The sequence below is a fragment of the Apteryx mantelli genome, chromosome 6 (assembly GCF_036417845.1).
Source record: "Apteryx mantelli isolate bAptMan1 chromosome 6, bAptMan1.hap1, whole genome shotgun sequence".
Classification (NCBI taxonomy): Eukaryota; Metazoa; Chordata; class Aves; order Apterygiformes; family Apterygidae; genus Apteryx; species Apteryx mantelli.
This window is the reverse complement of record NC_089983.1, coordinates 22806689-22831729: the sequence shown is the minus strand read 5'-3', so window position 1 is coordinate 22831729 and position 25041 is coordinate 22806689. Positions and strand designations below refer to the sequence as shown.

Below are 25041 nucleotides of genomic sequence, written 5' to 3'. Positions count from 1 at the left end.
GTAAGTGATGGAATAAATAATAAGAAGGCATAGTTGTGTCTGTATGTGATTTTTTTTTTTTTTTTTTTTTTTTTTTTGGCATGCTTATTCAGGGCTGTTTCTTTTCTCAATCCTTAGGTCTCCGAACTTATTCGAGAGCAGTCATTTCTGAAGTCTGAACTGGGTTTAGGACTGGGAGATCTTGGACTGGAAACTCTGCCAGCAGAGGGTTCAGAGTCTGTATTCTCCCATGGAAACTCTGATTCTTCTTCAGTGTGTTCCAGTCATGCAAGTAGGAAAGCTGGTGTTGGATCGTCTGAGCTAACAGGAAAGTCAAAGAGTCAAAGCAAGAAGTTATACCGAGCCTCTGTGGCCTTAACGCCAGCTCCCCCTGTGAGAGCAGGTGCTGGACAGCAAGTAGAAAGCTCTGAGGAGCTTGCAGACTCCAAGTCAGAGGTGGAACACAAACTTGAAAAAGTCCTGCTAGTGCCTTCAGTTGATGAAATCCACAAAAGCGTGGAGCAGGAGGAGCTACAGCAAGTCATACGAGAGGTGAGGAGAGAGGGGCTGGGTTCTAGGATGTTCAAACAATGTTTACTGAAATTTAAAGATAGTCTATCTGTAACTTTTTGCCACTGGAGTTTTCTCTCTTCCCTCCCAAGCCAAGGCTCTGTGCTATTACTGTCCTGGTTTAAAGGCTCAGGGCTTGCAGTCAGAGTACCTTTGTCACTAGATGGTCAAGCCACAATTATATTCTTGTGCAAAACAATAGATGTTTTTTCAGTGATAGTGGTAAGCACATAAATGAATAGCTAGTTACTACTATAAGTCTGAGTGAGAAAGAATTTGCAGTCTCTACTGCTGGCTGACTGGCAGCATTTCAGATTCCTAAGTGAAAATTTCCCTGTCATGTTTGCATGCTAAAATGACATTTTGGAGTTAATTTGATTGATGAAATATTGTTTCTAAAAACAGCCCCATAGTAAATGTTAAAAATACTTTCCCAGTCCCTCTTCTGAAACCACTGACAACTCTAAGAGGGTAGCTAAAGAAAACAGGTCAGATGAGAAGTTATTGCAGACATTAAGACTGATGATTTTGGACTAGTTTTATTGGCTGTCAATGAAAGTGAAAGGTGCTTGGACATTACTCCTGTGGGCCAGGTTAAAAACAGGACTAAAACTGTGTGGTGGTTTGTGTGGTGTGTTGTTTGGGGGGGGGGGGGGGGTTGGGTTTTTTTGGTTTTGTTTTGTTTTTGTTTTTTTTTGTTTTTTCCAATGGCACGACAAGAAGTCTTATGGCAAGTAGTGTAAATGGGAAAAGGAAGTAAAAGAAACTTCTTTTTCTCAAAAGCAGTGCCCAGGGGAAAGTGGAGTTTTTTTTATCTGCCAGGAGTATAGAAGAAGATTGGGAGCTCATGGTTTTTATTCCCTTTCCTTATAGTGACTGGACCTTTAGCCTTTAGTATGTCCCTTGAGACTTGGGTATGGCTCAGCCGTAAACCACTGCAAAGACCAGCAGAGTTGACGTGCTCAGGAATACATGACAGGCCAGGCTGTAACTTGGAGGCACCATCCAGTTCTGCTTATTGAGGCTTTGAACAACCTGAACCAGTGTTGTCTTAGTTTTGTCTTTGATACAGGTGAGAGGCACGCCACTCATCTCACAGTAAAACAGGAGCTGCAGTCCCAGAGAGATCTTTTGCCATTTCTTCATCCCTTTTCCCCCAGTGCAGAAAGAGGCAGTGGATCATAAGGTATCCCTTGCTCACTGTGTGACCACAAGACTTTGCTGTGTCTGTCTCTCTGCAAAGTGGAGATGCTTTCTTGACTGCCTCGCTGTGGGCTTTGCTGTGTGTAGTCACTTAACGTTTGCACAGCGAGATCTGTAAAGCAGTAGATTAGGTTAGAGCACTCCTTAGTAACGCTCTGCTGCTGCATAAGCAGTCAGGCCTAGGGTGCAAGGAGTAACGCCTAGCCACAAGCATTACCACTGAGTGAACTGCTGGTGTTAAAACAGGATACATTTGGGCAGCGAGGCAGAATGGATACTAGCCTGTAATAAGCCTCACCGATGCAGAGTAGTACCTTGCCCCATCAGTAGTCCCATTAGAGTCAGTGGGATGATTTGTGGAAAGCGGCGTTACCCTGTGGAAGGAAGGGTACTGCAGTCAGCTCTTAGTGAGACGCCGCTGGGCCGACGACCTCATTGCTGTGCTCGGCACTAAGAATTGAACACCTTCTTGCCATCGCTGATTTTTACAATGAAGCTTGTGACGCTGCAGTGTTGCATCTTTACTTTGAATCCAAATAAATGAATGTGGCAGAGTGGCAAGCATCCACCCTTTCAGTGTCTTGTCTCCTTCCCCCCGCAGTCTTCCGCAAAGTAGCTATAGTAAAGTTGGAAGGAGCCTTGAGAAGGGCCTTGATTTGGGAGATGTCATAAAATGTGCCCAGACATCCCAGATTCTTTCTGGCCCATTTGCTTTCCTTTCATTCCCCCCCCCCGCCTTTTTTTTTTTTTTTTTTTAAGAGCTTCCTTGCCTAATGCTCAGAGAGTACTTGAGTACTTGCACATGAGATTTCTCACGCCTTGTACTTTGCTGTTGATTCTGAAGTGAAACCAGGATATTGCATTTATATCATGTCCATCCCTTCTATAAAAGCCTACATTTCAGAGGAGTGGTTCGTGTTGGGGTGCTGTCAAGTAGAAACTGAGAGAGGATAGAGAGAGCTATAATTCAAATGTACTGTAACAGCAGCAGAGGCAATAAAGGGATCTGGAGTCAAAGTACAGAGTTATTTCAGTCAATATTTTTTCTGAGGTTATTCCTGTGTGAAAGTTCCTCTTTATTTGCTATCAATTAATAAAGTTAAAGATGTGTACTCTTTGCGTAGAGAATGTTCTTTGGGTTGTGTGATGCTGAGTACATTGTAACTCTAAAAGAATCTGCATTGAACTGAGGCTAGTATTCAAATATGAATAATCAGCAAAGAAATGACTGAGCCTGACTCACTTCATAAATGTTAGAGCACACAGAGAGATTGTCCCTCAGTTTGACTTTGTAGGCAGCCAGTTTCAGATCGGCTCTGATTCTGAACAGGAGGAGTTTTGAATATCTGCGTGAAGATGCATTGGGTAGAAGCACGTGTTGTTTTTTGCAGAGTCTGCATATGCTATTAAATACTCTACAGGAAAATCTTTTGTATTTCGTAAGAGCTAAAACATACCATAAATTGAAATGTGTCTTCTTTAAGTAGCCCTATTGTTACCAAAGGAATTCCAGTTTTGTTGTCAAAAGAAAGAAATCTGTTAGTGTGCGTACTTGATATGTGCATGCACAAATGTTAAACCATTGCTGATTCCTCCCATTTTCTGTAGCTGTGTGACCTCATGTTGAAGAAAGAAAAGTTAGGCAGTGTTTCAGAGTATGCCTGGGTGGACTGTAATGCATGTGAGCTTTGACCTGTGACTGTTTGCTGGCTTAAAAAAGAAATCCAAAATGTTGATGCTAATTTTTAGCTTTAATGGACTTACATTGTTGTAGGCTTTTCTGTGGGAGTAAAATGTTAAAATACCAAACAGTGGCCCTCTTGTTTTGATGAAAACACAGCCTGACCTTCACTGGAATACCACATGAAATGCTTGTTACTTGATTTGTAGGTCCCAGTATTGCTAGGAGTGTAACCCAGCTGGCCACCTCATTGGGTTCTTCTGCAATTCAGAAGATGCCATATTTTAAAAGCTTTCTGTTTTAAGAGTAATGTGGTTTTCATTTTTTGCTAACAGTTCTCCATTGTAAATGACACTCAGTGAAGTTATATTTTAAAGAAATGTATGGTTTCCTGTCGGCACCTGTTTTAAGAGGCTGTAATGGGGCTTTATGGGACTGATGGATGATTTGATAGAGAATCTTCCCTTTTCCATTTTCGGTTCAAATCTGCATTGGCTCAGCGCTGATCAAAAAACCGTTCGCATCTGCTGGTTGTTCATACTTCCCTTGCAGAGGCCATTGGGTTTCTCATCTTACCTTTGTAAGATGGGCATAAAAACTCACCACTTACTGCTATGAAGAAATGGCCCAAGAAGAAAATGGAGTAAAAGATCATCTTTTTAATTCTGTTTATGAAGAGGTACTTCACTATGAGGAATGTGAAAAGACTTATGCTCCCCTTCCATCGCTAACTGAAGAACACACATCTCCAATGTTGCCAGTTTGGGACACTTCGCTGTCGAAGAGTTCGTTATTTAGCAGCAAGATAGTATTGTGGCAATGGTAGTGTATTCATAGGGAGGAACATTACTGGTTTACTGTAGTAAAACTATCTATGAATGTGGTACTGTATTAATACAGTATTAATTATTGGTGCAGTATTAATACCGCAGATGAGTGGTCCTCTTGTCTTTCAAATGATCAAATTTTCATTCAGCTTCTAAAAGTAGCGGGGGGCTGTTCACTGGCTGCTTTGTCTCTAGTGCTGCTGGGGTCTTGGCAGCATGCTGTGCCCTGTGCAGAGGGAAGGCAAGGTGCACCTTGCCCCGAATCGTTCGTAATCAGAAAGACAAATATTGGCAATGGTCATGATCCAGATGAGATCGAGTCACCCCAGGAATCAATACCTCCCTCGTGGGGCAGGAGTGACCTTGATGAGGCTGTGGCAGGCAGAAGGAAGCAAGGGAGCAGCGGCCCTGGAAGGAAGCAGCGGAGGGTGGCCTTGCCCTTGTCTCGGGGAGAAGGGGATCTCGAGATGCAGAGGGCTACAGTGATTTGCCAAGGTCGAGCGTGAAGTGTCTGGAAGAGCTGGGAATAGCACAGGAGCTGCTTCGCTTCTAGTCCGTGCCTCATCACAAGACTCTCTGTCATACCAGATCGTTTACTTTGCTAATTCGGGAAGCTTTTATCAGTTTACTGTGGAAAGTAATGTTTATTTTTATCTATCCTGTTAGAGAAGGGCACAGGGTGCATATTTTGTAATGGACTCAGAGATCCAACCCATGTGAGAAGAAGAGCGGAGGGAGGAGGATGACGGTAACCTGCCAGATAGCCAGGGGACTGTATGGTTCTAGCAAAACTGACGCTCCCTGCTGTCCTCCGTTAAGTTTTCTTGGTGTATTTCAGTGTTTCTAAATCCAAAACGTACACATTAAATTGACAGCGGTCCTCAAGCTTTGTATTCATGTGTGTGCATCTGCATAGTGTCCTCAGAATTTGTGACTGTCAGTAAAACAGGTTTTGTTATATGCTGGCTTTTCTTTTGTCAATTATTCAACAAACAGTCCAACTCAGAACTTATTTCCGAATGGTATTGTATTCTCTGAATTTCTTCTTGATGCAAATTAATAATAAAAGGAGGAACTTTGCCACGAATGGTTTAGGGATTGAATTGCTTGCCAGTGAGGACAAGGGGATAAATAATCCGTTGCTAACTCTGCTGCCACCCTTCTGACGTTGTTGCTTAATCCTCTTGACGCACCAGGAAGAGGGGAGCTCCTCTTGGAAGATGTACAAGAATAATTGCAAGATGTTCATGGTGACATGATGAGAGGGCTGTACAATCATGGCGAGGCCTTTAGGAAGGCCAGGTTTTGAGTAAATGTTGTTCCCATAGTATTAGTGGGGCATCAGCACATGAAGGGATTTATTACTGGCAAACTTGGGATTAGAAATTTGGGGTGTTTTTCTGTTATCAGGTCTCATGTTCATTACAGCTACTTAACCACTGAAAAGCTACTTGTGAAATGATGCTATGGACAGTATATATATATATATATATTTTTTTTTTGTCTAAGAAATTATTTGTCCTTTTTATAAGAAAAAGAAAACTTTAACTGGGATGATTAATGCTAATGTGACTGACCCTGGCTGACAGGCTTTGATTCCCAGTAGCCTGCATTCTTTCACCATGGCTGTTCTCCCCTGTCCTTATAACCACATCTGACTTGTTAAGAGTTGCTTAAGTGAAGACCATTCAAAAATGAGTTGGCACTGAAGATTTCTTGTAGTTGCAAGCAGCTCATATTATTTTTCCTGTGTCACAGCCTCCTTCTCCTTCCAGCATAATATGCTATTGCAGAACTGCTTTTTCCCTGCTCTTCTTGCTTTCTTTTCTTTTACTGTAGCCTTCAGTGATCTCTTCTTTCTTTGTTCTACCCTCAGTCATGATTAGGTGCCTGCTAGTAGTAACTCCTCTTTTTGTTTATGTAAAACTTAATGGGTAAATACTTTGTCACGATCATGTGAAAAATAGTCTTTGCTGACATAGATAATATCCCAGTGGCCAGTTGATGTGAGCAATTTGGAAGCTCTATGTTTGTCTTTGCTGTCAAAAGTATATAATTAGGATTAGCTGCCTTTTGATTTATGCGAAAACAGCAGCTCCTGTTCAAAGACTTGGACCTTTCCTAGAGCATAATGAATCTGTGAGGTAAATAGGTCCTGCCTTCCCTTTCGAGAGAGTACTACTAATGATACAAAATGGTGCATTTGTGGTGCTTTTTGGTGCATGTTTCCTGATAAACTATTTTTACAACTTTACATAGTTGAAATTTTTTTTTAACATAAAACCAGTAATCCTAAGTGTAAAATACAGATATAAGTACTATCTGGGAAAAATCAAGCTACTTCAGTCTGCAACTATATAATTTGTAAGAACTTCAAAATTACTTACTTTAAAATTATTTTCCAAGAGAAACTCTCTTATTTTTTTCCATTTGTATTTTTAGAATGTTGACTTTCTGGTGTTGTATGTTTTCATATGCTGCTAGTGTCAAACATGAATGGTATTGCAGACAGTTGTATTCTTTCAGTTATATAACTCGGTGACCTTAAAATTCTGTCTAATCCCTTTCAGATCAAGGAATCTATTGTTGGTGAAATACGACGAGAAATAGTAAGTGGATTGTTAGCAGCTGTATCATCCCCAAGCAGATCTGCAACTGCAAAACAAGATTCGCAGCCATGAAATGGGTACTGCAGGTAATTTTTGTGAATCTGCTAGAACAATTCAAGGGTTCATCAAAGTGGGCTTTTTTGTTATTATTTTAAGTTTGCCTGCCTTAGATATGGATATTAGCAAAATATATATTTAAGCACTTGACAGCAAGCAGACTTCCAAAAATCTGATTTTGATATTCCTCTTGCTTTTTCTTTTCTGTAAGGTTGGATGTAGTCCAAAATGCTGTGGAATTCTGCTTTGGCGGCATACACTGGCGAAAGTGTCAAGTTATTCTTGCTTCAGGAGATGTTAAAGCTGCTGAGATAGGCTACTGTATTCAACGCTTGGTTCTATGACGCATACTTTTCCTCGAGTTCATATATAAAGCCTTAGACACTTTAACTAGTTTATTACTTTCCATAAAGCATCAACAGAACTGTGGCTGTCCAAAAGGTTTTGTATTTATTTGTATGTCCCTGTTGTAAATTTTTATGTAGCTAACTTCTTCGTTTAGTAATGCATCATGAAACTTGAAGATTTCCAGACTTAAACAATTTATAAATAACACACACACATTCAGCCTAGCTTTTTTTTTTAAAAAACAAACAAACAAAAACACTGACCTCTATGAGGTATTTATTGTGCAATAACTGATCCACTTTGAGAGCTTGAAACAACCAATAATTGTTTCCACTGCTGTTACTTAGTGCCACTTCAAAAGAAGGAAAAATCTTGTTGTAAAAATTGCTGTTAATTCTTGGGGAGGTTACTATTAGCAGAGTGGTAGAATGACATGAGGTTACTTAAAAACTACTTAAAGTTCTGACACTGAAAGCCTTATCTTTGTTTAGAAGACAACTTTTAACTAATTTTATTTGCTTCCTTACTGTTTGTTTGCCCATCCTTCTGTGGAAAAGTGCCTTATTTTAAGCATTGTTTTTCTTTGTTGACTGCTTCTCAGTCATATCAAGAGAAGTTCTCTTTTCTGCTTTATATTAACAGAATACAATTGAAGTACTGATATTCTGAAAGCAATTAGGATGTATAACTTGGATGAATGACCTTGCTTGTATTATGGGGAAAATGGAAAAATTTCTTTTCCTTCCCCATCCTTCACTGATTCTATTTTCAGTTAGCCTAGTGAACATGTGTTTGTTCCGATGGAGAAAATTGGAAGTCATTGGAGGTTTTATGTGGTCAAGTAGACATTTAGCAGATATGTAATATCCCATCTGACTGTGCTTGGAATTCTCTTTACTCCTTTGCCATTTCCAGCTACTAAAACTTTATACTGTATTGAGGTCTTTAATCAGAAATAGTTTTGAATATAACAATATTACATGAAAAACTTTATCTAAAAGATTTTAATTGTGTAATTGTGTTAGGAAAACACACACAAGGGCTGATTTCTTAAAAAAAAAGAAAAAGAAAAAAGAAAAAAGTATATTAAACCAATAAAATATTTATTTTGCCTATAATCTTTGTCAGTGTTTTTCTGCATTTCATTGTGCACATTTTACTTTTCAGCAAAATAAATAACACAGATTGGATGAAACACTACACAGAATGGGCAGTGGCATGAAAGCTCAGTTTTTGGGTTTCTGAAAGTTTTCAGATGTTCAGTGGATTCTATATACTTGAGAAATGTGTGATATAAATTTGAGAGAACTGTTGACATTTTAAAACCAAACTGTTAAAGTTGTTGGCTCCTGTTTCAGCTCTCAAGAATTTGCTTGGTCCTGACCTCTCTTCAGAATTGTCCCTGTGAGTAGAGCCAGAGCTTTCTTGAAAGTCTCATCCTACATGTTTAAAAGTTAAAATATAAACTCCAACAGCATTTATGCATGCAATTTATATGAGGTTGTAAGCTGCAGTAGGTTTTCTGCTTTCGTCTGCAGCTTGCCTGAGTGCATAGTTCCATTCCAAAATGCCACCCGAAGAATATCCAGCCAGACCCGAGTGCCTGCAACCTTCATCTGCAAATGCAGACAACCCAAACTCACTCAAATAATTGGAGCAGCAGATGCTCCTCTTCTCCCCCATCCAGGCCAACTAGCACATTCTAATATTAATATAAATCCTGTACTCGCGTGCTTCTCAAAGCAGTATTTCAAGAAAGGCGAGGACTCTAGCTTTTATGGAGCAATAGAGGAAACCACGTCCAGAGCCGGGGGCCATTGCGAGCGGAGGCTGGCAGCAGTGTCCCTCGGCTGTGGCAGCCTGGCCGCTCTCTGCTTTGGCCAGACAAGTCACTCGGGTATGTGAAGATCACAGAGTACCTGGGGCACTGTAGCTCAGAGCTTATAAGAACATTTGATCTCAGCAGCACAGAGGCTAATGTTTAATATGTCCTGAGAAATGAATATAGTACCAATTTTTCATTCAGCTGGTGGAAGGCAGATTAGTGAGGTTCTGGCGCAATTTAAAATAGAGGCATTTCACTAAAAACTATATTGAAATTAATGAATACATGAGCACCTAATTTTTTATGATCCTAATAATAACAGTGCTCTTTTTAAAGATACTTCCATCTAATATTGAGTGACGTATTTCTAGATATATGCATATCTATAAACTCCTTTAAAAATATATATATATGACTGCTGTCATATAAAGTAAACTGAACTGATATGAACCTCTATTGACATTTCTGCTTGTGCCTTAGAAACAGCCGTCATTATCATTGGACACATGCCTAACCTGGGTGGCTTGCCCTTTTAGTAACGTCAATTCAGCTGTAATGATTTTCTGCATAAGGATGCTGTTTCTTTTGTTTAATGTTTCTTTACAAATTAATGTCTTTTTTTTTTTTCTGTATGTAGATTGAAACAGTTATTAGTGGGTAACAAACGTTGGTCAATCAAATTTGCTGTGAATAAAGCCAGCAGTAACACTAGAGATCATGTTGGATGCTTTTCCAGACTTCACCATGGCAGTGGTCTTGGTATTTACCAGCTGGCTTCAGGAATGTAAAGCTAAAGGTTGTATGCTGAAAAATGGAAGAACTGACTGTTTTCTGTGGGTACAGGACAGCTACATCCCTGTTGGTGGCATAGCAAACAGACTAGTCTTTAGCCTGCTGCAAAGCAGCAAGTGCCTATGGCACAGCTCCATTAAGGCAGAGGTTTGGGCGTCTGGTTCTTGAAGGGGTTGCATCTTTTTTATTAGTTGAGTAAAAGCATGTTTCTAGCCCTCATTGTTGCAGTGAAAAGCTATGAAAAATGGTCCCTGCTGAAATGATGTGGCAACCAGAGGAAAGGGCTGGGAAGGCAGGAGCTGCCCCGTGCATCTCTTGGGCAGCACCGCAGTCCCGGGAGTGAGGTGCTGTGGCCAGCTGGGTGGCAGAGCACTGTGTGTGTGACCACAAATGGAGAGGACCAAGAGTAACCATCCACCCCACTACATGGCCTAGGACTGTGTGAGTAAGTGTGAGAGACTTCTGCTCCCCGTTGTCTGTGCTGCTCTGCTTGGAGAGAGGCCTTGGAGTGTCCCCGTTCCTCCTGATGAAATGAAGGGCTCTTGTGGCTCTCGGTCACTTTGCTGAATGCAGCCTTCACGGAGGTGGTTCTGCTTTCTCTCCAAATGTGTGATGTGCAAGCCCTAGCAGCTGGGCAGTCTGCTTTTGTAAGGCACAAGATGTCTAAGACGATCTATCTCTTGTATTTCCTGAGGACTTGTTTGCTGATTGCTGTGTCATTTAAGGAGAGAAGTTAAAGCCTTGTTGACCCAGTCCAGCCACTGATGTTCACCATTGTTGTTGTTCTAAATCTTGTGGGGCAGCATTTATACTTCTTTTGAGCTTTGCGTGCTGCTGAGCAGATGGCTTATACATAAAATATAGCATAGGTTAGAATGCTTTCATTCAGTCATATCACATATGAATCCATTTCAGTGAAATTGCCCTCAGGAAAATGCTGATTAGGGAGAGAGCGCAAGAGCCCAACTTGAAAGCTGGAGTCATTCAAGCCATAACCAGCAGTGTAAAACAAAACTGTCTCTGAATTACTGGAAAATTTCTGTGTTTTGGAGGAGTGTATTTCTATAGGGAACAAAAAATTCAGAATCTTGGATGGTGTCCTAAAATAGAATAACCATTTGCTAGATGGCTTCAGTCAAATACAACACTTTCTTCTGAATTAACATGATAATATCAAAAATAATATATGATCTGACTCTCAGGGGAAACAGGAACTTCATACTATTACCTTGGTCTAATGCAAATTTCCTTTGATATTTAAAATGTAATTTTAGATTTGATTATAATCCTTTATATTCATGCCATAGAATAAAACCAAAAAAACCCTGTAGCAGTAAGTGAAATGACAAATTTTTTAAAAAGACACACGCTCTCCTGATAATTCAAAATAGCTTGTGTATCATGCAATTCTGCATAGATGTTTCCCGAGTGATGGAGAATATGATATACAGAAACATCTTTTTTCTTTTTTTGACAGGGTAAAAGGGGACAGCCTGTACAGTGGTTAAGTAATTGAATTATAGTAATGAGATGACAGTATGATGAAAAGTAAGAAGTATCTGAGTGGGTGAGTAGCTGTTCCGCTTACTGTGAAGTCTTTGGTACAGCTACTTAATTCCGTAGGTATTTCTAAGTTAGTGAGGGTTTATGTAATTATGTGAGGTTTCTCATTATTTTCTAAAAATGTTCCTGTTTTACATTAGTTGTTGGCTACAGTTCTTTAGGGAGTTTAACAGTCAATTTTTTAAAAGAAAGTATCTACGCAAGTATTTGTTTTGTGTGTTTGACTTATACTTTGAAAACAAAAGCTAAAATTAAAGGACAGGGGAAATTATTTTAAAGGACAGTGTTCTGTCCTAATGATTAAATAATGCTTAGGCTAAAATTGCTTTTAAAACAGTTTTTAAATATGTACTTAAAAGTATTGTTATTGTTCTTTCTGCAGGAAAATTCACATCTAGGCATGTTTTCACATTGACGCAAACAATGGAAATAATCTTAGCAATGAGATTGAAACAGCTGGAGTTTTGTTGCAGTTAGTAACGTAAGGCTGGCTATGATAGATTAAATCGAAGGTCCAAGCAGTTTAATATTTTGACTCCCATAGTGGCCAATAGCAAATGGTATTGCTTGGAAAGAACATAACACAAGGGAAGCGTGACAACTGTCTGTCTGCTCTTCCAGCTTTCAGCAGTCTGTGGCTCTGGGATTTCCTGAGCCAAAGGTGGTATCCTTGATGGATTTCTTTTCCAAGAATTTGTCTAATTGCCTTTCTAACTCAGGCAAAATTTTGGCACCCACACCATCCTGTGGCAATGAGTTCCACAATTTAAGCACAGCCTGTATGGAAAAAAATGCTTTTGTTTTGAACCAATTCCTTAATAATTTATCTTGACACCATCTAGCTGTTGTTGTCAGGGCTCTGATTGCACCTTGATGGCCTTGACCAGCCTCACTTGGGCCCCCCACACCTCCAGGAGCCCCATTTCAGCTCAGCCCAGGGCCTTCGGTCGCTGCCTGAGCTGCATAAGTGTAGGTGTAGATGTGCCTCTCTCCAGCCTTGGCTCCTGGAGGGACCATGGACCTAAGTAGTATGAAACTGGTCTTTGGCCAGTCATCTGGATGGACCTTGGACTTATGCCGTAGCCTCATCTCCAGTCCTGTCTCTGACCTCCTGGTGGGAGGCCCTGGTGGACCCTGGTCCTGACTGGTCCCCTGCGTCCATCTGGGGCTGTCGGTGTCACCAGCCCCGGTGCTGTGACTGCGTTCGGGCACTGTGGGTCTGCACCCCACCGGCGAGAGCTCAACCCCCACTGGGGCCACCCGCGGCTCCCAGCTCGCCCCTCCTCACCCAGCAGCCCCCCTCTGCTGCTCCCTGATGCCGGTGTAAGGAATAGCAAGTAATTGTCCCCTACCCCTTCTCCAGGTCACCAAACCCCGGATATCGCCCTGCGGTTGTGCCTTTTCCCAGCTGAACTGGGCTGGTTGATGCAGTTGCTCCCTTGTGGAAGCTGTTTGGAGACTGAGGGTCGCTGTGACTTCTCTAGGTCTAATCTGTCCTCTGAGATGGAGGAGGAGGAAGAAATAGAGGATTTGAAATCTTAAGTCTCCAACTCAAAAGTCAGAATTTTAAAAATGCTTTCCTTTTGTAACGTGGCAGCATATGCTTGTGGACTGAGTTTTCTAACTCAGGCTCTGAAACTGTAGAAGTTCATTCATTGTTTGGCTTCCCTGTGTTCTATATTTTGATTTCGATTTAAAAAAATTAACAGTAGACACTCAATTTTATATTTCAATAGTTTAATTCAATGTTGCAGTCAGTCAATTTTTGCATTAAAGATTTAATATGAAAAGAAGATAGTATAATTTCATTCTAAAGTTTATGTAAACTGCCAACAGCAGTTTCTGTTTATTGAAAAATATATTAATTTACCCTCTTCTTGGTAAAGAACAAAATTCTAATATGATTTCCTGCTGAAATATATCTATAAAACTAAGTTACCAGAATTTTAGTCTTTACGCTATTGAACTATAACCTATACTAGACATGGATCTTTTGACTATCTAATCAGGTTATGTCCCATTAATCCAGCTCATTTCCGATGTTTTGGATTTGCCAGTTCTATGGATAACAGCAGACAGCACCTACTAGCAAATGTTTGTACGTTACCAGAGAGTTTGGAGAGCTGTTAGTCCTAGAGGAAAACTTAAACGGATAGTGTCCGCAAATTAATGTAACTTTAAAGCTTGTTATGATTGCAATTATATTGCTAAGGAGTAATTATCTCATCCAAAGAGATCTTATAAATAGAAGTAGCTATATTTTCTCCTTATCTAGGCTTTATAAGTCCATCTGTATAGTTAGCATGTAAGCATGTCCAAACCCTGGTGTTTGCTGGACAAGTCCTGGTGATGGAAGTTCGTGTTAGGCTGTTAGTAGACTAACAGCTCTCTCTGAATGTCCCACTGTGACTGCCCAACAAGGATTTCTGTTCTTCGCTTGGCCTGCCTGTGGCAGCACTTGCTGTTCACGAAACAGATACGATCTGCTCCGTGTTCTCCCACCCTCACCGTTTTTAAATCTTTTGCATTTTCTGCATATAAATTGCAAACCGTATTTGCAAGGGTTGAGTGGGAGCCACCCTGAATGCAAAACCTGTGTTTAGCAATTTTTAAAGAAAACTTTCAGGGTCCTTTTGGACACAGCACTGTTTGTTCTTGAACTGCTTGCATCTGATTTTAGCACCTATGCAAAAGGCCAGATAGAGAGCCCTAGAGAAGACAGTCTGTCAAAGAGCAGGCATAGCACGGACATCAGAGAGTCTAGAATTCGCTCTCTGTCACCCTTCTGTCCATGACCAGCGCCAATGATGGTGAAACTGGTGCCTCTGTATTAGAAATGGACAAGGGCAGTGAATCACCTCAGGAATATTTCACTGTTGTTAATAAAATGTTTGACAGTTCACTAGAAAAGGGCAGAAAGAAAAGGAAGGCTCAATGAAGTCCCCTTTGGCCCTAGCAGAAAGCCTCTGAGCCTCAGCTGGAGAGCCCAGTGAAAGCACCGATTCGACATATCTTTGCAAAGGTTCTCACATACGTGTGGCTACGTTGCGGGTTAAAGTTATGCCCTAAGAGACACACTGGGAGAAGTGCCGCTTTGAAGCTGCGTCCTCGCTCTGTAAAGGCAGCCTGGGTGTAACGGAGAAGCGTAGCTGAATGCTTCTCTGTGTCTGCCCTGGTGACGCTTGGAGGCGATCTGTAAGTACGTTGACTTTTCAAGCAGTTCCAGTTCTCTTTCCTCTCCGGTCTGATATCTCAGTAATCTCTGATCACAGCGGAGAAGCGGAGAGAGGCCACAGCCATAGCAGGAAGTCTGTAAAGACAGTGCAGGCTGATTCTATGGCTGTGGAAAAAAAATATAACCCTCTCCTAATACAATAGAGAAAATCTCTAAAGCAGGAATGGTGCTGTGAATATTTTGATAGCTCATCATTACAGTAGGATAAATAAATAAAAAAGCACTGGTTCATACCAAAACCTAATGAATGACATAGAAAGATCCTAGACAGCTATTATTATTTTCTTCTTCCATGACAGTTTTAGCTGAATCATGAAGGAATTTAAAACATTGTGGAGAGTGCACTAAAAACAGAAAATGAGCTAAAAGGATTTGGCAGTACTTAAATGCATTTCAGCTCTTCCCCAGACTATGATGCAGTCTACAGAAAATGCAAGCACACTTTGCCTGGAGACATCCAGTGCTGCAAATTAGGTGTAAGGGTGAGCTGATGCAGTAATCATGAAATGCTATATCTGAGTGCTCTCTGAAATATGCCTCTTATACTATTTTAAAAATACTTTTATTGTTATAGTGCATGTGAAGAATGCTTGGCAGCCAGCTTTGAATAAGCACAGAGAGGAGAGCGGCAAGGGCAAGTATCTCCATGCTGTATCACCAGCGGGACTCTATTTGAGGCATGCCAGTCCCATTATGGATCTGTCCTTATGCCTTGTCCTGTCCTTATTGCCTGGCTCCACTCTGAACCTGCCAAGAACTGATCATGCTGGTTTGTTTCTTCATATGACTGCTGAACTTGTTTCTCAGATACTATTGCTAGCAACAACATTGAGACATGATTCCTTTAGACAGTAATGTCCAACAAAGCTTACTATTTTCTTTTAAGTATGAAAATTTACCAGAGACAAACCACAACTTCAGATCTGTCTATATCCCTGTGTATGGAAGAATATTCTGGGTTTGGAGCTGTCATTGAGGTTAGTGGCACATCAGCTCATGAAGGACTTGCGAAATTGGATAATTACGCTGTCCTGAAAACCTTCCACAACTCTGATTGTTGTTAGTGAAGTCTGTGTGTGTTTCTGTTACTTTTTGTGCTGACTCTTAGCTGTACCAGCAATATTGTTGGAATTACGCCCTGGCTCAAACTATCTCTGGAAGTCTGTAAAATCAGTTATGACGGGTCCTTGTAGGAGTAGGCAAGGCTTAAAAATGATCTTATGAAACACTGAACATTGACATTGACACTATTCTGTCTCTCTCTCTCTCATTTGTAAATGAAACCGAGCATTTAACCATTCACAGAAAATGTTCAAGACTTGGCTTGAGAAGGTCCAGGCTAACCTAATCAAAGGCCCTACTTCCAACAGAAGATGGGAGCAGATAACTCTGGAGATCCCTTGCAGCCTAGACTTTTCTCTGGTTCTGTGATTCTAGGTTAATGCCATGCAAACTATCACAATAAATCTAACAGAAAAATCACCAGCAAATGAGACATGCCCTCTGAGGTGATTCATTCTGGTCTCTAACCATCTAATACCTTTGTGTTGTATCAAATGAGTATGTTCTACCCACCAAAAAACTGGTGAGCGCTAATTGTTATACAGCTCAGGTAAGAAAAAGCTTTCTTCTACATTAGAATTCCAGCTGCACAGTTGGATTCATTTATGTAGGCCTCTATGAGCAGGGGTATGTCTGAGATTTAGTGTTTGCAGTTCAGAGAGAAAATGTGGGAAGACAGAATCAGTGTAAATTTTTTGTTTAAAAATTCCTAATTGCATTCTCTTTTATTTAGTCTCTCAGGAAAAGGACAATTTGTAGGTGTCAAAAATACTCTATTTGAAAGATTTTATACATGTAATCCACATTGGTAATGTTTTTTTACAGAAAAGAAACTCAACAGCTTCAATGGCCCATATGATCTTTTTTAGTTCCCTGCTATAGTGGATCCATGGAAAAAAAAAGTCAGAGTTATTGCTAAAATGATTCCCAGTCTATAAGTGATGTCCTTGCAAGCCTCAACTTTAATTATGGGAACCAGGGATCATCTTCTGTTAGAGAAGCAAAATAGCAGAATATGAAAACCTATTATTCTATGGTATGGGCTACAGTAATGAGCCCCATGATTCTCTTCTGCCCTCTCAACATCCATTGTAAACCATAACTTCCTAATATCGTTCAAAAATGACTTGCACTGACCTATACAAAACATCAAGCAAGTTGTCAGTTAAAAGTCATTGGCATTTCTTCCAGCTACTAGCCGTCAACTGGAAGCCACTGTGGTACGTAGTAGTTCTGAGGTGGGTGAGGAGGGGAATTTCTGCCTTTGCTCTGAACTTTTTTGCTCATTGAGTCAACCAGGCGTTTAGCTTTGATATATTCTCTCCTCCTGGGCTATTTCTGGTTCCTCAGCTTGCTAGCGTGTCTGCCTCTGTTCAGAAATACCCTGGTATGCTGTTAATGCGTTAACAATTTTCATTTGTATACATGAAAGCCAAACAACTCTTCCATCCTAGACTCTCGGGTTTATCCGGCTGTGCAGACATGTGGCTTTGTCCTGATCTGTGTTCCCCACTCCTCCCCCACACCCACTGGCACAGATGGTGAAATACTCATCGGCTTTAGAATAAACCTGTGATGAACTGTGAAAATCCTTAATGTTTTCAGCGGCCTACACCAGAAGCGTGTTTTCAAATTCCTGTGAGTTTTGGTGATATTCAGCCACAACTCTGGATTTTGCTGCTTCGCTGTCTTATTACTCCAGAGATCTTATTGATCTTATCTTATTACTCGGAGATCTTAATGTGCTCAAGTGGTTGCTCTTCTTTGTGACATTCATTTGGTAGCTCTTCGTTCTGGCTGATTGTGTTTCCCTTCCTGATTAAGGCAGTTCATGAGCCTTTCTGTGACCTGACAGAAATTCCCTTACTGCCTGCAGGTAACCTCACCCCAGATAAAACTAATTTGGGGACAGACTATGCCAGTATGGGCTTTCCTGCTCTACCTCATTTTCTTTTTCTTTCCAGTTGTTGGTTGTGTGTTACAGGAGATTGACCCAACGCTGGGGACTTCAAGCTACGCTTTAAGCATAGCCCTTTGAACTGGCTAGGACATTTTCTGTCCAGGGCTGCACTTTTAGCACAAAGCCCGCCTTTGCTGCGGGAGCTCTGCTATGCTGTTATGCAGTGGTCAGGGGCGCTAAGTAAAGAGGTAGGCTGAGTCAGTGGTAGCTGTATATTATTTCATACATCTCTTTTTGATTGAGATTGAATGAAATGTGTAAATCGATTAGATTCACCATACAGTAGTATTTATCAAATTCTTTTCCTGGTACTTAGTAGAAGGCACAAATTTTGTACCTCAAAATTGGATTTGATTCTCTGAATTTTAGCCACCTAAAAGGTGTCTAGTCTGGATCATCTTTACTTTTTCCAGGGTTGATGAAGAGAAAATATCATCTCCAGTGAATGCTATATACTACTTATCCTGGGACTCTTGTCCTAGGACAGGATGAATTGTCTTTGGAGGTGTCTAGTGAGAGGGAGCCTAGATGGCTGGTTTAGAAGTGGAAGTTTTCGGTATCTGACGCTATGCGAGATGGATCCCATCAGAAGAGATTGCAGTCCATATCTGGATTAGCCTAAGGTGCAAACCCATTTGGTACACCAGATACGCTTCATGGAATTGTAGGCATGTGTATAGCATCATCATCAAAAATCTTCCTGGAAGAGACTTAGAAACAATTTGAAAGAGCAAAGAAAATTGTTTGCCATGGGAGAAGAGGAGACCGGTTCTGGCACACTGCAACAGAGATGGAATTAGTGCATCCACCCCTCCTGCTACCTCCACCCCCCCCAAAATCTGAAAACTTCCTGATTTGTGTTCATCAATAATTAAGAGCCCATCAGCAATGCTCAGAGGGAGCTTGCATTGCACTTTTGAGCAGCCAGTTAGTAATGTACAGTGGAGAGATCCTCTTTTTCAAATCCCAGGGCACCAGGCCATGCAATGCTAGTATCGCATTTTCAATTAGCTTCTGAGTGAATGCTTGGCATACGTAGAAGTGAGCGGGTACACAATTAGCTTATTGTTCCTTTCAGCTTTGTGCTGAGAGGATCTGAAGGACTGGAGAAGACAGGCAGGGGAGGAGGAAAAAAAAAAAAAAAGACAAGTCAAGCCAGCGGCATCTCTGTGGATGTGGAATAAGGGAGTTGCTCGGCTCGCAGAGATTCACTTGCTAAGTTGGGAATTACAGCTGTTATCGAGGAGCGCTCAGCGTGGCTTTAGGGAGGGCGCCGGGGGGAGCACAGCACGAGCCTCCGTCTGCAGGAGCTCCGTCCGGGCTCTTCTCTCTCCTGATTCACCTCGGCAGCGTTATGGAGCCCAACAGTCCTAAAAAGATACAGTTTGCCGTGCCGCCATTTCAGAGCCAAATAGACCCCGAGGCAGCTGAACAGGTAAGAAAGACAAGTTTCTCCCACTGTTTTGAGGGAATGGGGTGGGAATGAGGGCGCCTGAGGCCTAAATGCTTTTCTAGCTTATATCTGTGTACCTGTAGATTAAATGTTCTGAAGGTTATAGCAATATGTTTGGATGCATCCAAAGACAGAGGAGGAAGTATCCTTTAGTTAGAATAAGTCTTCTTTACCTTAGTATGTTTATTCAGTATATATTTGCTGTGCCTTTTTTATAACTGGATTTCTGCTCTAATACATGTACTTCACATTAATACGTGCTCTCAACAAATCATCTAAGATACCTTGTTTTTATATACAGCAAAACATGAATTTGATAAGAGGTACCTGATGGAAAAATTGTGCAGTCCAGATAGAAGACAGTTTACTTACCATTCATTTTAACACGAGAAAATATGATTTACATTTTGCATAATGCTTATCCCTTCAGTTAGCTCCTGTATATTCAAGATTTTGATACCATTTTCTTTTTGTTATTGTTACAGTGTTTTATGTATCTGAAAGATATATAAGTGTAGAAATATGCCTGAATGGAGCATTATGTACACATGATATGAATATGCGTACTGTTTTAGGTTTTGACTCTCAAAACATGCACATACACACACACACACACGCACACACACACATGTATAATAATCAATCTATGGAGGAAAAAAATCTGTTATTGTGTAAAGATATGCATAGATGTGCATAAAGAAGGACACACAGAATCTTAGGAGAAAAGCTGGAAAAATCATAATTAGGTCACCTAGTATATCACCTATAACAGTGCAAGTCCTTCTGGACATTCGCTTCTATTTTGGTAAGTCTACTTTTAGATGATACCAGAGGAATATTATAACCTTGACAGTTCCGTGTTAATAGCTATGAAATTATTCGCATCTTTAGGACAGATATCTTGTTTCCTGAATATTCTGATGTCATGTCTCTTCAGAGGCAACTGCCTTTGCCGGAAAGTGATGAGTTGTGGGTGACCACTGAACGAAGAAATATTAGAAGGGTACAGCAGAGAATTGCTGCAGGTCTTCATTTTGTCCGTAGATACTTTTGCGCTATAAGATGTCTGTGCCTTATGGAGCAGTACTGCAACTAAATCACGCAGGATGTGTTCTGTTATTTATGAGAATCATAGGATTAGGATTTCACTGAATTCCTATAGCTTCTGAAATGCTGTGGGCCAAATTCTGCCTGGTATTTATGGGCAGTCCCCTTCTTATGTTGTGATTTTAATTTCAAGTGCTATACATTTATTCTGTGGGTGTGTGATGAAAGTGCACTAATAAATTTGGCTATCAGCTACGTTTACGTTAACCCCATTAAACCTGATGATGTAATTTTCCATTTACACCTTTGACAGCAAAATTTGAACCCAGCTATCCACAGATGTTGGCTCAGCAATTAAAAAGAACAACCACACTGACATTGAGGTTTTGTTTCAGAATGGTTTCTAGATTAAATACTCTTGGTCCCCCTCTCAAATTCAGTAGAAAACCAATAGTCCAGAGGCTGTAGTATAGCAACACAAAGCTTTCAGCACAAATGTGTCCATTATCGGAGGATAGTCCAATATCATCTAGCTAAATGCCTGACATTAATGGAACAAAAAAATCTTAACTGAATAAACTTTAAATAAGAAGAATCACATACAATTACTATTCAGGATTATATGTTAATATGTAAATATCTATGCTATAGTGCTGTTTGGAAATGCTCTTTTGGAAGTATTCAGTATTGTTTTCCTATAGTAAAAGAACAATAATAGTGCCTGTGGCCACATTTAAGAAATATTCCTAACTAATTTCATTGGAAGGCTTATGTGTAATATGAGCTCTCAAGTGGGCTTGCAAAATATTCATATTGATAATTACTTGTGAGAATTATGACAATACTAGAAATTTGCATGTATAAGCTTACAATCCACTACAATCATTTTCCTGAAGCGGAGCTAAATGTCAATATTTTAAGATATATCTGAGAGGCTCAGTGATACAGGTCCAATAACTTATTCAAGATGACTGCAAATCCTAAAGGTATTTTGGAAAGCTCTCCCCAGCGCTGTTGCTTTCTGTGTACAAGCACTAGCACGATTCTGACACTAGAACAGCAGTTAGTAAGACATGCTGCCATTCTGTTAATATTTCCTTTTTTAACTTAATCAACTAGTTAGCTTAGTTAATCTAACATAGTTAACTTAGTTTACACTCAGGAGAACACCAGATGGATTTGTACTTTGCTTTGAGTGCAGGGTAGCTGGTGGTCCCTAATGACTCGGCTTTTGTGCATGTTACAGATCAGGAAAAGAAGGCCTACCCCAGCATCACTCGTCATCATGAACGAACATGTGCCCCCAGGTAAGGGTGAACATACCTTCTAAACTATTGAACTTGTATAAGGGAATAACATATCTTCTGCAAATTGTTTTTATTAAATACATGATTTAAAAAAAAAAACAGCATCAATTTCATGCACTAAATATCAAAAAATGGATCTTAGAACTGTTTGGAGTAAAACCCATGAATCTGCGTAACTCTTGGCCTCCAGGTAATGTCAAGTATTTCAGGATTTTAACAGCTGTGTAAATCTTCTGTTGTACGTAAAAAGAGAGTTCACATGCCCCTGATCCAGCACTTCTGTCCACAAACCTTTTTCTCCCTGGGTGGGTACTATGGAGATTAATGAAGTTGTAGTCATGGTTCTCCAGTTTCTAGAGATAACAGGATGGGTCCATGGCTAATGCAACAATTGCTTCTGCAAAATAGGTTGTTTTCTAGCCTTCTGTTCAAACATGTTACATCCGTTTTCACTATTCCCTTTCAACTGTGAATACGTTTTCTTCTTCTAAGACTCCTCCCATAAGTTTTTATGTGGGATGAGAGGATTTGAGATTGCGACATACTTGTCATGTAACTGTGACTTCAGAAAGACTCTATAATAAGCTGTTTTGGAAAATATTATATGTGAAAAAGCTCAGCAAAAATGAATTGCAGGAAAAAGTCGTGTAAGCATAGTCCCCTTGAAACACATTACCCACTTGTTATCAAACTTTCTTTTTTATATAGTGCTCTGTACATTTTTTTCCTGTCTTATCTCTTTGTCACCTGAAATATTTTCTAAAAGCAGCTCAGGTTTTTCCCACTGATGTATCTCTTAGTTCATTGCTGTATTTGTCAGTCTCTCGGTAAAGCAAAGCCGCCGTAGGTCTGTTAGGATCTCCACGTTGTGCCCTGTATCGATGGCCTTCGGTTCTAATTACTACCAACAGTAGCTGAAGTTCCTCAGAAATGTGCAGGAAAAAGCATTCAGTGAGTCCTGCTTTTGTGTTTGGGCCAATTGTGACATAGATTAGGGATGTCCAAGCATGGCATACAGCTACGGTTATATACTTTTGGCACTGAAGTGACCTGTGCATTTGGCTGGTTTGGCTGAGCCAGGGGGCTGACGCTAATCACACCTCGAAGAGCGGCGTGCTGGCTGCACCCCTTGCTTCAGGTCAAACTTGTATTCTGGCAAGAAGATAGGGTGTTTTATGCTGCTGGCAGTGGGGCGCTGAGAAAATCCCCCCGGACCTGAAAGACCAGGCTGAGGTGCCTGCATTCTCCGGTGGGGCGGCTCTCGGGAGTCACACATGAAAGACCTGCCTTGGACTGACTTTCCTTAGCTAAATGGGATCTGCAGTATCTGTGTTGCTAGGCCTTATTTTAAAGCAAACTCACCTTGACTGTTGATCTCTTTTGCAATTCACTTTGTACGCTTAATACTGTGATATTTCCTTTTATAAATAGATACTTGGTACAGTACCAAATCAAAACCAAACAGAGAATAAGGACTCTTTTTAATTTACAGAAAATTTTACTGTAAACAGTGGTGCATGTCTGCTATGTCCTTTCCTGCAATATTTATAATAAATCTTTAAATAAATAATTTTTATTACCAATTACCATTGCCACAAGTGTCAGTCAAATTCCTGTAAGCCCAAGAGCTAGTATCCACCTTTTTCACTTAGTTATATAAGTCAGCAAGAGCTAGAGCCTCTTGACGCCTTGCTGACTGGAGCCCCAAATGCTGGTCTGGTATCGGATTTTGAATAGAATTCAGCAGAATATTGAATAACAATTTGTCTCCAAAAATGGTTAATTTATCATTGCACACGTTTACAGTCAAGAAAATAATAATAATGGTAACAGTATAAATTTGACTCTCAACATATATTGCTGTGTAAGCATGATAAGCATGATTCTCTGGGTCAGTGGGGAAACTGAGTGGCAGAGAATTTAAGTGGGTTTGTCGTAGTCACCTGCCCAGTTAGGGCTGCAAAGCCGAATCCCGTCTCTTGACTTTTACCCACTGGAGCACTCAATTCCCTCCTTAGGAGTGAACAGTCTAGTGAAGGATATGCTTCCAAGGGTTTGAAACATGCGTCTCGCTGTGCTTCTAAATGTTTAGATGCCCCTGCAAAGTTTACTCAAATGATCTAAACTTATTTTATTTTGAAAAGAAAGAGACACATTTTCTAAGAATTGGGCTTTTCTGTAGGCTTCTGTTGCAGCTGCTCCTGATTGCAGAAGGGAAAAAAAAGCATCATTTTTGTGGTATTTTGACGTTCTGGATGCAGATCCATCTGGAAACCAGAAGGGAATAAAAATGTGTTTGGACGTTTCAGAACTTTATAATAAATTCAGTTTGAGTTGTGCTGTGTAAAGGTCTGAAACAGTTGTTTTCTTCTAAGTCTTCTCATCCATCCCTGAGGTATGCTACAGATTTGACAGGAATTTGTCTTCACTGATTAAGGTAAGGTCCACTGTGCCTTAAAGTGAAGATGAAGTGGTTTCTAAAGCTAAATGATTTTAAACTGATGACGGCTTCTCAAAAACTATAAGAAGAGTCTGCTTGGCTTCCTCGCTTCCAAGGAGACAGTAAGTGCCAGACCCCACTAAATGATTTAAAGACAAGTGGTAGATCTGACTGCAGGAGCTATACCCCGCACGTAGTATCATTGATTGGTGCACTTTTGCCTGTTCACTCTGGTGGGCACGACATACAATTGCAGTCAAAGTTAGGAAAAGAGAAATTTGAATTGCAACAGCAACAGTAGCGACTGCAGTGGACAATCTAGATTGTGAAGCAAAATATAAATGAATAAGCCCTTAATTTGCTCTGTAAATACTCTGTAAACTGCTCTGGGATGGATCTGAGCAGAGCAACTAGCACCAAAAAGATCAAGACTCAAGCTTTGAAGTTACTTAACTCTATTGTGCTTCAGTTGCCATCAATGGAGCTATATTTTATGGGCATCTGGTGTGTGATTTCATAATATCTAATGAATTTTACTTTTTTTGAAATTAAAAGACCCGTTTACTATATGTAAGCAAAGCCAGATATTAGTGAACAGAACTACAAAAATGTGCAGTATCTCATCCTGTGCAAGATTCCTGTATGGGCTACTTGAGTAACCCAGTCATATCCTGCTATAGCCACAGTCACTCCACGTCTATGCGCTTAAAAAAAGAATATAAACATGTGCTTAGTTTTAAGGACGCATTTAAGTATTGTGCTGCACAAGAGCTTAATCCAAAAATTGCTAAAGCTCTCCTGTTTCCTCTTTGTTTTGTGATGATATCATTGAAAGCAACAGAAACTAAAACTTACCATACCTCGTAAGCAACCTTTTATGGAAACAACCATAATATACTCAAAAGCTACTGTCTCCTTACAAAGCATAGGAGAATATATATAAAAACCAGTTCCTTTACTTGAAGTAAAAGTCTAACCATGCTGTAAACTAGCAGAGTGTCATACTGCAGTGGCTCAAGAATAAGCTGGTAGTGATGTAAAGAAGTGATGGCTGAGGGAGGAAACATTGCAGACCACGTCTCA

General features: G+C 40.4%; 2 protein-coding genes across 6 annotated transcripts in view; both read left to right on the top strand.

Moving 5' to 3' along the window:
* ITPRID2 (ITPR interacting domain containing 2) overlaps positions 1–8392 on the top strand; it is a 42236-nt gene extending 33844 nt beyond the window's left edge. For 4 of the 5 annotated variants that reach the window (XM_067298975.1, XM_067298973.1, XM_067298972.1 and 1 more), the window contains 3 exons: positions 118–531; positions 6831–6955; positions 7138–8392. In XM_067298975.1, the coding sequence (XP_067155076.1) occupies positions 118–531; positions 6831–6941 (525 nt within the window). In that variant the 3' untranslated portion in view covers positions 6942–6955; positions 7138–8392. Of the gene's footprint in view, positions 1–117; positions 532–1621; positions 1730–6830; positions 6956–7137 lie in introns of those variants that run through there. The other variant, XM_067298974.1, reaches the window with a different exon arrangement.
* Positions 8393–18926: 10534 nt separating this feature from the next.
* PPP1R1C (protein phosphatase 1 regulatory inhibitor subunit 1C) overlaps positions 18927–25041 on the top strand; it is a 57465-nt gene continuing 51350 nt past the window's right edge. The window contains exons 1-2 of the mRNA XM_013960551.2: positions 18927–19146; positions 21458–21518. Coding sequence (XP_013816005.2) covers positions 19066–19146; positions 21458–21518 — 142 coding nt within the window. The 5' untranslated portion in view covers positions 18927–19065. The remainder of the gene's footprint in view (positions 19147–21457; positions 21519–25041) is intronic.